This window comes from Anabrus simplex, chromosome 9, assembly GCF_040414725.1.
Source record: "Anabrus simplex isolate iqAnaSimp1 chromosome 9, ASM4041472v1, whole genome shotgun sequence".
Lineage (NCBI taxonomy): Eukaryota > Metazoa > Arthropoda > Insecta > Orthoptera > Tettigoniidae > Anabrus > Anabrus simplex.
This window is the reverse complement of record NC_090273.1, coordinates 68,185,750-68,200,536: the sequence shown is the minus strand read 5'-3', so window position 1 is coordinate 68,200,536 and position 14,787 is coordinate 68,185,750. Positions and strand designations below refer to the sequence as shown.

The window sequence follows — 14,787 nt, the reverse complement described above, 5'->3', positions numbered from 1 at the left end:
GTGGTGTTCGTGGTGGTTGGGGGATGACTGTGTTTGGTGTTGAGTGTGTGCGTGTCTTGTACTTGGTGATTACTGCCTTCTTGAAATAGGGGCATCCAGGGAACGAGGCTGCATGATTGCCGTGGCAATTTTTCGCACCTCGCCTGATCCCGTGGCACCTTGCATTCAGTGTGGCGATGAGGGCCGCCACACCTGTTATAACGGGTGCTATTTTTGCAGTGAGCTGCATGGTGGTCCAGTTTGAGGCAGTTATAACAGATAATGGTAAGAGTGGGGTGGGGAGGACGGGAATGTGCTAGTAGTGGGCGATGGTTTTGTGTAGTGGTGGTGTTTAGCTCCTGAGGCTCGAGTTGCTTGTAGAGTTGCTTCTTCTTAGGAGCTTGTTTCTTGGTGGTTTGTGTAGGAGTAGATGTGAAGTTTTGCCTGGTTTGAACTGATTTGTGTATAATTGACATGGGTGGGAGCGGGGCAGTAGTGGATTAGTTTGCGAATAGTTAGTTTCCGAGGGTGGCGTGGTTTGTTCACAGAAGTCGGTTGTTAAGGAAATGGCTTGAATATGGATGTCTGATGTATTGGGAGTAGCTTGGATTGAGACATTATGGTTAATGGACTGGGGTGGGGGCGGGATAGGTGTAGTTTGGATCTGCTGGTTTATGACTTTGCGGTCGATTTCCACATATTGATTGGTGGTATTGTTGAGTGGATTTATAATCATAGGGGTTGGAATGTTTGTAGCTTTGAGTGTTTCAAGAATATTATAGATTGATGAATTCCTGCGGGGAGTGACTAGGAGCAGATTGTAACGTGATTCTTCTGTTACAGCTAAATGTTCATTGAAGATAGGCATTAGAGTAGTAATGATTGTTTTCCTGGTTTGAGGGACAGGATCTGGGTTGCTCAAGGGGAAAATTAAGTGAGTGAAATGTTAAGGAATAAAATTAAAGGAGAAGGAGAGAACGAAGGAAAAACGATGTGTGTGAAGATGACTTACCCTTTCGACAGTTGTGATGTTAAATGTTGCGTGTTTACCGGGCGAGTTGGCCGTGCGCGTAGAGGCGCGCGGCTGTGAGCTTGCATCCGGGAGATAGTAGGTTCGAATCCCACTATCGGCAGCCCTGAAAATGGTTTTCCGTGGTTTCCCATTTTCACACCAGGCAAATGCTGGGGCTGTACCTTAATTAAGGCCACGGCCGCTTCCTTCCAACTCCTAGGCCTTTCCTATCCCATCGTCGCCATAAGACCTATCTGTGTCGGCGCGACGTAAAGCCCCTAGCAAAAAAAAAAAAAAAAAATGTTGCGTGTGATTTCATTTATCTTTTCAACTGTTGTAATGTTAATCAGTTGCCATGGTAGTGTTTGAATGACCGATATTTGTGCTTCTAGTGTTATACTGATGTGAGCTTCGTGGGAGTGGGTTGGGCGGGGCGCTAAGTTTATATGTTATTGGATGTGGCTGACTTGTGGAGGCGGTTGGGGGGGGAGTTGTGTTTCCTAAAGTGGAAGGGGTCTTAGAAGATGATAATTTTAGATTGTTAATTAAGTTATTGTGTTTATAGTTTAGAGGTTGCAACTTAAGTGCAGCCAGTATCCAGTATTCGGGAGATAGTAGGTTCGAACCCCACTGTTGGCAGCCCTGAAAATGGTTTTCCGTGGCTTCCCATTTTCACACCAGGCAAATGCTGGGGCTGTACCTTAATTAAGGCCACGGCCGCTTCCTTCCCACTCCTATCCCTTTCCTGTTCCATCGTCGCCGCAAGACCTGTCTGTGTCGGTGCGACATAAGACAACTAGCAAAAAAAAAAAAAAAAAAAAAAAAAAAAAAAAAAAAAAAAAAAAAAAAGAAAGAAAGTGGTTGCAACAATTTTGGTAAAGTCTCGTATAATGGTTTTTTGACTTCAATAATACTGTTAAGGTTTAAATATATAGATGTTTTTTAATTCGTTCATTCATTTCCCTTTACCTACTTTTTTAATAATAGTGAGGTCCTATATCTAATATGTCCCTATATCTAATATGTTAAGAACTGTTTCTTAAATTTAAATTAAAAAAACTCTTATGTATTGAACAGGTGGAATTTATAATCTAGTATTATTATTTGACTTAAAGTTAATGTCAGCCGAACAAATGTGACGTATGTGTCAAATTCATATGCTGCGTACTGTTTCTGGTGCCATCTTTTAGTCAAACTGGAAATGACTTATGCAGTCTGTCGAAGCGGAAATTGCAATTCTTGCCTCGTTCGTGAATCTGACAACATATACTCTCCAGCCCTCAGACTGAAGAGTGGTAGTAGTGTGGTGCCAGTATCTCAAAGCGGTTGGTTTTATGGCTTTAAAACGTGGTTTTCGGTCCTTTAGGAACATGCCAAGATTTGTTGTTCGTGTCCTAAGACTTAAAATGAGCTTTGTCTCATCCTTGTATGACAAATTTGATTTTTGCCTATATTAACTTATGCTTACTGGGCAAAGGGGCTAAATCTAGGAAAGGAGCTGAATTTTGAAGAATCCTTTCTTGGTGCACCTCCAGGGCAGAAGATGAACCTATATTCCTTATTTCAGCGTATGAGTCTTGTGAATCTGGAGATCAGGTGATCAGTGAGTGGTAATTTGGCTTTTATGTATATAGATTAGCTAGTAATTAAGTTAGTAATGATTATTACACTGAGTTGTTCACAATCTAGCTTAAGCAAGGGGAACGGACGTGTCGTGTAGTGTGTGCCAGTTGAGTGGAGTGAAGAAAGAGTGGGGGAGTGGACGGGTCAAGTGGAGTGGGACGAGGAAGTTTGGAAGATGATTGGTATAGAGCAATACCGGGTCATTATCGGGAGATGGCAGGGAAGAATGAAGAAGGGAACTAACAATAGAAAGGAAGGCAAAGTAGAGATGGGAGTGAACGGGGAGATGCTGTTAGCGGCAGCGGTGGTCACTATGCTGCTGGTTATTGGAGGCGTGGAAGTAAATTCAGGCCCACAGAGCAGTAGCAACATGAGCTGGGAAGACATAGAAGTTATAAGGAAGGTGGTTAAGGAGATAGTGCAGGAGTTATGCCCGTTTGAACAGTTAAAAAAAGTGCTGCAGGAGCAAGTTAAGGAACGCGAAAAGACGAGACAGTGGATACAGGAATACACGAAAGATACTAAGGCAAAGATGGAAAACGGTGAGAGAGAAATTATGACACTAAGGGAGAAAATAAAAAACATGGAAGAGGAGGTGGTAAATCTGAAGAAAGAAATTGCAGCCAGTAGTCAGGATCGTTGGAAGAAATCCATATTTATTTACGAGGTGGAGGAAGGAAAGGCAGAAGCTAAAGTGGACATTATTTATAAAGAGGTAGATGTCATTCAATATAAAATTAAAATTAATTTTAGTGAGGTCGATATATATAGATAATGTTGAGAGAGTAGGTAAGGTGAGAGGGCGCAGACTCATAAAAGTGTCGCTGTTATCTTCACTGATGACGGGTATAGTGACAAGGAACGCCGGCAATCTGCAGAGTGAGAAAATTGGGATTATGAGGGATTTGGGAAGAGAGGAGAATAAGAATTCCAAAATTTTGAAGAAGTATTTAATGAGAGCAAAACTGCAGGGGTTGAGGGCATATATTAGGGGCCAGTTACTGGTGGTGAGCTCTGGGAATTGGACTGTGACAAAACTTAAAGCAGTGGAAGAGAGTTTGAAGCAAGAAGAAATCAGTAGGGCAGGTGAGGAGCACCGACCAGAAGTGTTATCTTAGAAGCGGTTTTAGAAGGATGCAGGGAAGCAGAAAATGAACTGAGGATGGAGGCCCTTGCGAGAGAAGAAATGAGGATACAGGAAGAGACAGTGGGGCGGGGAAACACAAGAAATAGCAAGTGGTCATAAACTAAGTGAAAATAATGGTCTGAGTGAAAATAATGGTCTGAGGGAAGAAGCAGAAGATGTGCTTTGGCTAAAGGGAGAAGCTTGAGCCTCAAGGAACCATGGGGTAAGAAAGGTAAAAGTGACGAAGGCATAGTGACGAGAAGTAAAAAAGTAAAGTGATTGTAGTAGATAAGCTAAAATGAATTGAAATGAATAGTGAATTTAATGGGGGGTTTGTTTGTGTGTATATTTGGAATTATAAATGAAGGTAAGAGTGGTAATGATTAAGAGATAGATGTAGTGGGATATGAAGGTAGATGGTATAGGGTAAAATGTGTTTGTTTATTGTATTTGAAGGATGCTATCAGTGATTAAAGAGTGAGGATAAGGAAGGAAATGAAGTATGGTTGGCAAATTGGAAATTGGAAAGTTTGTGTTATTTTTATGTTATTTGTACTTAAGTGAAGGTAAGAGTGATTATGTGGTGGGATGTATGAGAAGGCAGTGTAGTAAGAGGCTGAGTTGGCAGTACGTGAATGGGTAGTATGATGGTAATCTTTGTTAATTGTATTTGAAATGAATAGTGAATTTAAAGATGCAGATGTGGTGGTTATGAGTGATTGTTTTTGTTAATTATACTTGGAAGGAAAGTATGATGGAAATTTTGAGTGAAGGTTGTGAAGATAGATGGTATAGGGTAGAATGGGTTTGTTAATCATTCTTGAAGGCTGCTATGAGTGTTTAAAGAGTGAGGAAAAGGCAAATTGAGGTAGGAACATGAGTTTGAGTTGGCGGTGTGAGATTGGAAAGTTTGATGGTAAATTTTGAGTGAAGGTTGTGATTAGACGTGATGGCAGAATTTAAGTGGAGTTTGATTGTGAGTATATTTGAATTATAGCTGAAGGTAAGAGTGACTATGATTAAGAGGCAAATGTGGTGGTATCCAAAGAATGATGATAAAGCTTGAGCCTCAAGGAAAGGTAAAAGTGACGAAAGCATAGTGACGAGAAGTAAAAAGTCAAGTGATTGTAGTAAATAAGCAGGTATTGGTGCTAAAATGAATTGAAATGAATTGTGAATTTAATGTGGAGTTTGCTTGTATGTATGTTTGGAATCAGGGTAGAGTGTGTTTGTTAATTGTATTTGAAGGTTGCTATGAGTGGTGAGGATAAGGGGGGCAGTGAAGTATGGCTGGCAAATTGGAGATTGGAAAGTTTGATGGTTATTTTTATGTTATTTGTATTTAAGTGAAAGTAAGAGATATTATGTGGTGAGATGTATGAGAAGGGAGGCAGTGTAGTAAGAGGCTGAGTTGCTGGTATGTGCATGGGAAGTATGATGGAAATTCCTATTAATTGTATTTGAAATGAACAGTGAATTTAAAGAGGTAGATGTGATGGGATGTGAAGGTAGATGTTTGAGGTTGAGACTGAGTTGGCAGTATGAGATTGGAAAGTCTGATAGTAATTTTGTAGGTTATTTGTTTGAAGTGAATAGTGAATTTCTGTGAGGATGGTCTGATGAGTGATTAAAGAGTGAAGAAAGGGAGGCAGTGAAGTATGGTTGTCAAATTGAGATATGAATAAGAGATTGTGTTGGCAGTATGAGATTGGAAAGTTTGATGGTAATTTTTGAGCGAAAGTTGCTAAGAGTAATTAGACATGCTGGCAGAATTTAGGTGCGGAGTTTGTGAGTATATTTGAATTATAAATGAAGGTAAGAGTGACGATGATTAAGAGGCAGATGTGGTGGTATGTAAAGAATGGAGTTATTTAAGTAAGGGTGGCTTGAAAGTAAAATAAGAGGGGAGTGGTGGTGGTTACGAGTAATTGTGTTTTTTAATTATACATTAGGCTAAGAGTGTTTATTATGGTTAAGTATATTGAATTATAACTGGTAACAAGGAACTAGTTCACGTAGGAAGTTGCAACGTGAAGAGAATGTGTCACACTAACACTAATTCTTAGGCTGGATCAGCAAATTTGAGTAGGTCAACTGAGAGGGTGTGGAATGTGCTTAGTTCGCGAGCCCAGTCAGGAGAGATATGAAGGAAGGTCTTTAATCTCCTTGTGCTGTTCTGCCGATCTTTTTATTTTGCATTATGTTATGTCATTTTTATTTTCATTTTGTTTATATAATTGCCGATCACCATGGCCTTCGGATCCCTGGAAGGGAGTTCACCGTGGGCAACTTGATTATTATTATTATTATTATTATTATTATTATTATTATTGGGCGTGGGAAGAGAAGAACTATCTTCCTGTTCAGAGGTCTCCACATCATGAGCGAACATGCGGCTTAGTCCATCTGCAACATCATTTTCAGATCCTCTGATATGCCTAACATCAAACTGGCAGGCAGAAATCCTGATGGCCCATCGGGCTATACGACCAGTATGACGCGGCCTAGCTAAGACCCAACTTAATGCTTGGTTATCTGTTTCTAGGTCGAACTTGACATGTTCCAGATAGAGGCGGAACTTCTCTAATGCAAATAAGACTGCCAAACCCTCAAGTTCATAGATAGAATACTTGGCTTCTCGAGCCGATAGTGTCCTAGATGCATAGGCGATGGGTCGCCTTCCGAGTTCAGTTTCTTGAAGAAGCACAGCAGCCACCGTCGATGACGAGACGTCGGTTTGAACGATGAATTTCTTCTAGAAATCAGGCATAGCAAGGACAGCAGCTTGTTGAGACGGCCCCCACTCAAATTTGACGCCTTTCCTACGAAGTAAGTTCAAGGGCGCCACTCTGTTAGCGAAGTTAGGAATAAATTTCCTGAAGAAATTCATCATACCTATGAATGTGGCAATACCTTTGATGTCCTTAGGAGGTTTGAAATCACAGATGGCCTGTGTTCTAGAATGATCAATAGAAACACCATCGAGCAACACAATATGACCTAGGAATGACATGGAAGGCTTAGCAAACGCTAAGTTAACCCTGCCTTACGAAGACGATTAAGGACCTCTTTTAGATGATCTAGGTGTTCTTCAAAGGTCTCAGAAAATACGACGACATCTTCAAGATAATGGTACAAGTATTCAAATTTGATGTCGGAGAAGACCCTATCTAGCAATCTCGTGAGCACAGCTGCCCCCGTGGGGAGCCCGAAAGGCACGCGGTTTTACTCATACAAGTTCCAATCCGTGGCAAAAGCTGTTAGATGTTTTGATTCTTCAGCTAGAGGGATCTGATTGTATGCCTGATTAAGATCCAAGATGATGAAGAAAGCTTTCCGAAACCATGAAAAACAAGAGTGAAGGTCGGGAAGAGGCACAGATTGTAACACCACCTTCCGATTTAACACCCTATAGTCAATCACAGGCCTGAAGCCACCTTGGGGTTTCAGAACCAGAAAAATGGGCGATGAATATGCCGACTTGGAAGGCCGAATAATACCATCTTTTAACATCTGGTCAATGATTTCTTTAAGAGCCTTCATTTTGGGAGGAGATAGCCTATAAGGAGGAAACCTAACTGGGATTGAATCCGTAACCTCAATCTTATATTCAATAAGGTCAGTAACAGCAAGAGTATCGGAAAATAGATCCGGAAATGACTGACACAACACACGAATACAGTCAGCCTGCTCCTCAGGTAGATGTCTAAGGTCTAACAGCATCTCATCCTGGGTAGGCGAAACAGATGAACATGATGCAGCATTACACTTAAGCAACGGAATTTTAGAGTTACTAGCAAATTTGAAAGTGCATGACTTTCTCTGAATTCAAGTTTAAATTCAAGTTATTCACCTGGACCAATACTTTAATGCTGGTTTGAATCTTAATAATATTTCTGAGGAACCAAGAGTATTGTTTGAGTTTTTGATAGCGTTTTTCAGACTTAGAAAAGCTTCCAATAGCAAATTAGTTTTTCATAGCATACAAAAAACGTTCTCACGCCACGCCTTCTTGCCGCATTGCCCTGCATCATTCCCCTCCCTCTTCCCTCCTTCCTTCATTGCCATTGGCTCCGGGCCCCTCCTACTCCTTCTCAGTGCCTCCCTTGTTTTGCTTCCCCCTCCCTTCCCCTCCAACGCAGGTGCATTGGTCACTGTGTCCTGCGGCTCTCAGTGTCTTCCCTAATGTCCAGTAACACATAATATATACGCTCCCAGAGGTGAGTCTCTTATTCACATAAATTTTTGCGACAAGATTTTTTAAAAAAGCCTTTTTTGATATTTTTTCTTTTTTATTTGCTTCAGGTGCTAGTTTGAACCGAGAACAGTACCCTGGAAACACGGCGTCCGCCAAAATTTTTCAATGAAAAGATCTTGTTATCTAATACTTAAAGAAAGCGGCTATGTTAGAGAAGACATATGTTTTATCACGCAAAATAGGAAGTTACGTCTTTTGACTGGTTGTGTTATTTTAATGACAGCCATCTTTAACCAATAGAAAAATGGTTTCTTAATTCTTGCACTGGTTACTCTAATACTCAGTGAATGTTTAGCAAGTAAACCTTTTACACATATGTTCTTACAAAATTAAAATTATGCTCTTGGACTTTTATGATAGTGAAACATTGGTTTTTGTCCGCACATGGCTTAATGTTTTTAGATTCAGAGGACTTTTATCAAGAGGACGTATATTCATAGTTTTAAAACAGTCGGTGCTGTTTTTTAAGTTTAGGTCATAGGTTAATGTTTATGGATCCCGTTTTTAATTAGGTCTTGTCAGTTTTGTAAAATATGTATGTACTTTATGTATTGTTTATTGTAACTTTGTCTATGTATATTTTTCTTATTTTTGGCTGATGATGATGCACACCAGCATCGAAACCGGTACCGAGTATAATAAAATGTTATAATTTTTCTTATAACATTATATGGTATTGAATAGGTGGACCTCTCTTGTTTCCATTAGTTTCTCTGAATGTCGAGCACTAGACCAGTATGAGACATGAAGTCTGCTCCTAATATTATGGGGCAAGACAAGTGCTTAGCGACAAATAATTTAATTTCCCAAGTAAATTTAGAAATCCAAATTTTGGCAAAGATAAACCCTAAAATTTCTAAGGGAGAGGAGTTAGCCAAAACGCATTGAACCGAAGACAAACAATAATCAGAAAATTTACAAACAGTCTTTAAATTAGAATACCAGTCAGCCGAAATAATAGAACAAACACTCCCATAGTCTAATAGAGCGGTAACAGGCTCACTATTCAATTCCACTTTCAGAAAAGGTACAAGTGCGTGGGTCTCCGCCGCAATCCTAAGGCATTCTTTAGGGCATTCAAATGCGGGGTTAGAAGAACTTCTACCCTGTTCCGATCTTTCGGTGGTTTTAACCGGGGCTGAGCCTTGGGGGGATGAATTTGCCGACTCAGCGGATGCCACTAGTCACTTTGGATTATTCAAGTTGGTGGAGGTTACACCAGAAATTGAACAGGAGGGGGTGCTATTGGCATTAGGGCAATTCTTAGCGAGGTGATTAAAGGAGCCACACTTGAAACATCCTTGTGATGATCCTGCTCCGTTCTTTGTCCCACTGGATTTAATCAAAGGGCACTTGTTACGCAGATGATCTGTCGACCCACAAGCATAGCATTTGCGGGTGGTGAAAGTTCGGCGAGGTTGAGGCCGAAAGTTGCTCGAAGACGGAGGGGGCTCCTTAGCGACTCGTAAGGTATCGGCATACCTAACTCCTTCGTCTGAGACCGCCATAGACTCTAATTCAGCAAAAGTTTGAGGACGCAACGCAAAACACAAGTACGACCTGTAGGGCGGGCAAATCCCTTCAACAATTGTCTGCACGGTTTGATCTACAAGGAAATGAAGAGCGAATACCCTGGTGTAGAACTTAATGTCCTGGATGAAGTCAGCGAGATATTCATCCAGTCACTGTACTCTGTAGTAAGTACTTCTGTATTAGAGAGGACATTGCTCTAGCCGGAATGAAATTCACCAGAAGGTGTGCATGGAAGTCTTCTATAGAAGATTGCTCAGGTATGGCTGTGACTATTTTGTCTGAGAGGACACCTATGGAGTAAGGGGAAAGAGAAAATACTAGAGCGTGATCTTGAAATTCAACTAAGAATCTTAAAAATGAAATGACATCATTAGAGGAATTAATCGAAAATTTAGAAATTCCCCTAAGCACCATAGCCAAAGGATGAGGCAAACTACTAAACTCGGGTGACATAATAGGGGGTGAAGAAGCTTCAGACACAGTATTATTTAAAAAGAATGGTTGAATGGATGTACGATGATCAGGCTCATTTCCTAATGGTGCAGAAGTTTGTTGCGTTGATACAGACTTCCTGCTTTCTACACCTTTGGAAGAATCTTCCTCACTTACAATGTTTACCACAAAGGCTTCGTCGGTTTTGGGAGTAGCTGCCCCAGTCATTAATTGAAAAACTTTATTTGACATTTCAGACAGGTGTTCAACAAGGTTACTAGCCTCCTTAACATGGTCTTCTTTTAACTGGAGAGACAATAGGTCCCTAACTCTATTGTAAAAGTGGAACAATCTTGCCTGTACTCTTTTGAGTTGGTTAGGAGGTGGATCACTCACTTCAAAAAAACTTACTACAGAAACTAGCTCGGTGGTGTTGTCCGTGATAGTGGAGAGAGCCTCATCAATTTCCTTCTCTCCCAAAGTTGGGATACTAATAGGTAATTCTAGGGACTCCTTCAGTTTGGTAGTATGTGCCACAACCGTGCCTCCAGATTGAACATTTCTAATAAGCAATTCGTAAATCAATTCCTCCTTGCGCAAGTAGCCGGGATGGAGGACTTCGAGGGCCGGACATGATGACAGAAAATTTACAAATTTAGAAAACAAAATTCCTGCGACTGAGAACATTCTTAGAGTTCGATCCGAGTACTATGATTGGCCGTCAAAAGGGCTTGATAAAGAGACACATTCAACCACGCTCTGCTACCACTTGTTCTGGGGTTTATCGTGGACCGCAGAGGTGAAAGTAGGTGCCGGGATGAATAACTACAATGTCAAGAAAAGAATTAAACTGAAGGTTATATTTTCTTAAATTCGACCTTAGCAAATTTTCATAACAATGAAACGTCAGGTACAATGACAAATTTTAGACAAGACAAGAAAATTTAAAATTTAGTGACAGTTTAAAATTCTGGGCTTCAAGCCCCTCGCTTTACAATTCTTGAGCTCCTAGCTCAAATTTACAAAAGAGCACAAATTTACTCAAGGGCAGAAATCCCTCAATACATGAAGCACTTGTTCCCAACTTACAATATCAAGCCTCCCAGAGGCACTTTTACAACACTTGAAGAGAGCTGATGTGCTCTCAGTTTTCCAAGCCTATTCAAGGCAATATCAGCTAATTACAATCACTCGCCATCAAGGCACCACTTACAAATTTGAAACAGGGGTAACTAGTACCCAACCTGTTGGGCCTTTGCGGAAAAGAACAGGTTAAGTAAATAGCCCGAAACACAAATTGAATGGAGGCGTGTAGTTGCACTCCTAGATATGAACACTCAAAACCTAAAGGGCACTAGGCCGATGAAACAGGGGCTATTCCCAAACTATGGAGGTGACTCGTATAAGAATAAATTAAGACATTACGGAAAGGAAGAAAGCCAGTTACAAAACATAGTCGCCTCAAACCAATATGAAGGGGAGCTCGAGAGGGTACATCACTCCCTATCCCCGATTTGCAGTTAAAGATTTTATGAAGTTTATACATTAGCTGGCAGAAAGTTACATTTTTAGGAAAACTACCGTAGGTTACATAGGTAATGATTCGGACCTTTCCCTCAGGTTAAACTGCGGAGCTAGCAAGAAATAAAGATGTTATGTGGCCATTACCTTGTCGGTGTACTGCTGCCTGATGAAAGAGGCGCGGTCCGCCTCCTGCTTTGACACACACACTAGGTCAGATGACGATCAATTGGCCAAGAGACGTGAAAATCCGCAGTATATAAACCCTCAGGGAAAGTTCGAGACCATTCAAGATTAAACTAGCCACTCCCCCTCATTTTTATTGGTGAATTTAAAAGTTACACTGAAAATCTAAGAAGAAGAAGAAGAAGAAGACTGTGATTGGTAGAAAATTAATTACAGAAATTAGGGATTGGCTAGATTCAAAACTGGCGGAAATAAAAAAGGAAATATTGCCAACCCAAAAATAGACGGAACATCAGTTAGGAAAAAACCTTATGAATACAAAACTTCTTTAAATCAAAGGTTCTTTCACTTCGCACTAGGGTGCATGATCATCGTTCTTTGGTAGTGTCATCTATGAGAGAATGTCCAGACTTCTTGATGAATGGAACACAAAACAAGTAGAAATTCACACAGTTCAGGAAACTTCACAATAACAAAATTATATCAGATTTTAGTGGTGACATCTTCAGAGTAAAGTTCTAACTTGTTGTATTATTGGTTTCACATTTGATAGATAGAGGAGTTCTTTAGGCGCTCATTTTGAACGTGCGGCGTAGAGGTGTACCTCCCAGTACAATTATTGTTGTATTTTATGTTATTTTTATTTTGTTCATACAGTTGTTGTATCAACATGGCCTTCGGATTCCCAGAAATGAGTTAACTGTGGGCCAAATGATTATTATTATTATTATTATTATTATTATTATTATGTTTTGTTTTGTTTGTTTGATTATATTTTTTGTCTAGTAAGAGAAGTTGGAAAACTTGAGCTTGTCTAGGCTAGGCATGTTATTTTTTTCTCCATGAAAGGATCAATAAGGTTATAATACTGTAGATCTGGAGAAATAAATAAATAAGAAAAAGTACACAAAGTTGTTACCATCATTGGCCATGGTCTTCTTCATTTCTCACTCATTAACTAAATCTCATCATGAATGCAATTAATTAATTAGTATACTGTAATCGGAGACATGTTCTCTGTTTGCTTTTCATTAGAATAAAAAATAACAGAAAATTCTGTCCCTTACATTTTTTTTTTTTTTTTTTTACCAGGCGAGTTGGCTATGCGGTTAGAGGCGCGCAGCTGTGAGCTTACATCTGGGAGATAGTGGGTTTGAATCCCACTATCGGCAGTCCTAAAGATGGTCTTCCGTGGTTTCCCATTTTCACACCAGGCAAATGGGGTTGTACCTTAATTAAGTTCACGGCCACTTCCTTCCCAGTCCTAGCCCTTTCCTGTGCCATCGTCGCCATAAGACCTATCTGTGTCGGTGCGACGTAAAGCCAATAGAAAAAAAAATCCTGGATGATATCGGCTGTTGTCACTAGAAAAAAAATTGTTGCGCACAATTCAGAACAGCATATTGAGGAGGAAAGCTTTTACGATGGCTGTTAGCTCTTGATCATTACGATTTCTTACTGGTGTAGGTTCCACTCTTTGGGCCCTCAAGTGCCACTTTATGCAATCCAGCACGTCCTCCAGGAGGAGGACAGTAACAGTCATGTTCTTAATCATCATCATAATCATTTCTTCACTCCAGCAAGCCGGGTGCGGTTGTGTACGAGCCTCCTCCAGTTTGTTCTATCCATCCACAGATGCTGCTCATATATGCAACTCCAGTTCACATCAATTCTTAATAATAATAATAATGTTATTTGTTTTACGTCACACTAACTACTTTAACGTTTTTTCGGAGATGCCGAGGGGCTGGAATTTAGTCCCGCAGGAGTTCTTTAACGTGCCAGTAAATCATTATTTAGTTCTTTTTCTGGGTTGAACCGTGTTGTTGTTTTCTGTACGTTATTGTTGTTTAGTATACATTACGTTATTGTTGTTTAGTATACATTACGTACAGAAAACAACACGGTTCAACCCAGAAAAGGAACTAAATAATTCTACACACCGTGGAAGCTTCACTTCTAAGGTGACAGTAAATCTACCGAAACAAGGCTGACATATTTGAGCACCTTCAAATACCACCGGACTGAGCCAGGATCGAACCTGCCAGGTTGGAGTCAGAAAGCCAGTGCTTCAACAGTCTGGCAGTCATGTTCTTACTGGCCATGTCGATCCATCTCTACTTCAGCTGTCCACGTGATTAACAATGGTGATAATGAGCGAAAAGAAAACTGGTTTGAATCACACAGAAGCAACGTCAACATTTGAAGGGCTATTATTTGGAGCGTGAAGATGCTACTTCCCCTGCGGAACTCAACAGTGAAATTTCTTCAAGATCAGGCAGCCAGTAAACAAACTTCAAAGCTTAGACAAAAGATGTAAATTATTACCTTAACAAACAATTGGACCATTCCAGTGTTCATTACATACATGTTCGTATCTACAGCATACTTAGCAATTCTGGATTGTCTGAAACAGGCATGGTCCCATCACTTTTGGATAAACAAGTTTGTAGTTCATGCATGCAAGTATGCCTGTTTAATAATATAAATATTTTGTTACAATAATGACATCCCATGCTGTATTACTGTTTCATACCTTACTGTCATTTTATGGTATGTTAGTCATTCCTTTCTCTTAAGCTGACTGTTCTCAGTTTTGCTGTCAGTAGAGTTTTCTACCAAATTTAATTGAATGGTTCTCACTGTTTCAGGTTGGACAGGAGTGGCAACATGGCGTTGGGTTGCCAATGATGACAACTGTGGAATTTGTCGAATGGCTTTTGATGGTTGTTGTCCAGATTGCAAATTACCTGGAGATGATTGTCCTTTAGGTATGTTCATATCTCAAGAAGAATGGTGTAATAGTTCTTAAGAAGAAAATAAAAGTCTGTTTCTCCTTACAGTATTTCACTGTGACCACACACGCTAAATTGTTATCCCTCACAGATGGGTGCTTCATTGGACATCATGCACACTTTGACATCTCATTAATTTTTATACTCCACCAATGGCCATTTTGTTACCTCTCATGCACCAAATTCAATGTAAGGAAACCTCTCAGACTGAATTATATACATATATATTATGATTGCAGAATATTTAATAATACACTATCTTCAGGCTACCCATTTTTTGAAATAACAGGGAAAATCTGAAAAAAAAAAAAAAATATATATA

At 40.0% G+C, this 14,787-nt stretch overlaps 1 protein-coding gene across 4 annotated transcripts in view; it reads left to right on the top strand.

Annotated features, from left to right (window-relative positions):
• The window catches only part of LOC136881125 (anaphase-promoting complex subunit 11), a 293,130-nt gene that overhangs the window by 19,178 nt on the left and 259,165 nt on the right, over positions 1-14,787 (top strand). For 3 of the 4 annotated variants that reach the window (XM_067153777.2, XM_067153778.2, XM_067153779.2), the window contains exon 2: positions 14,322-14,441. In XM_067153777.2, the coding sequence (XP_067009878.1) occupies positions 14,322-14,441 (120 nt within the window). Of the gene's footprint in view, positions 1-14,302; positions 14,442-14,787 lie in introns of those variants that run through there. The other variant, XM_067153780.1, reaches the window with a different exon arrangement.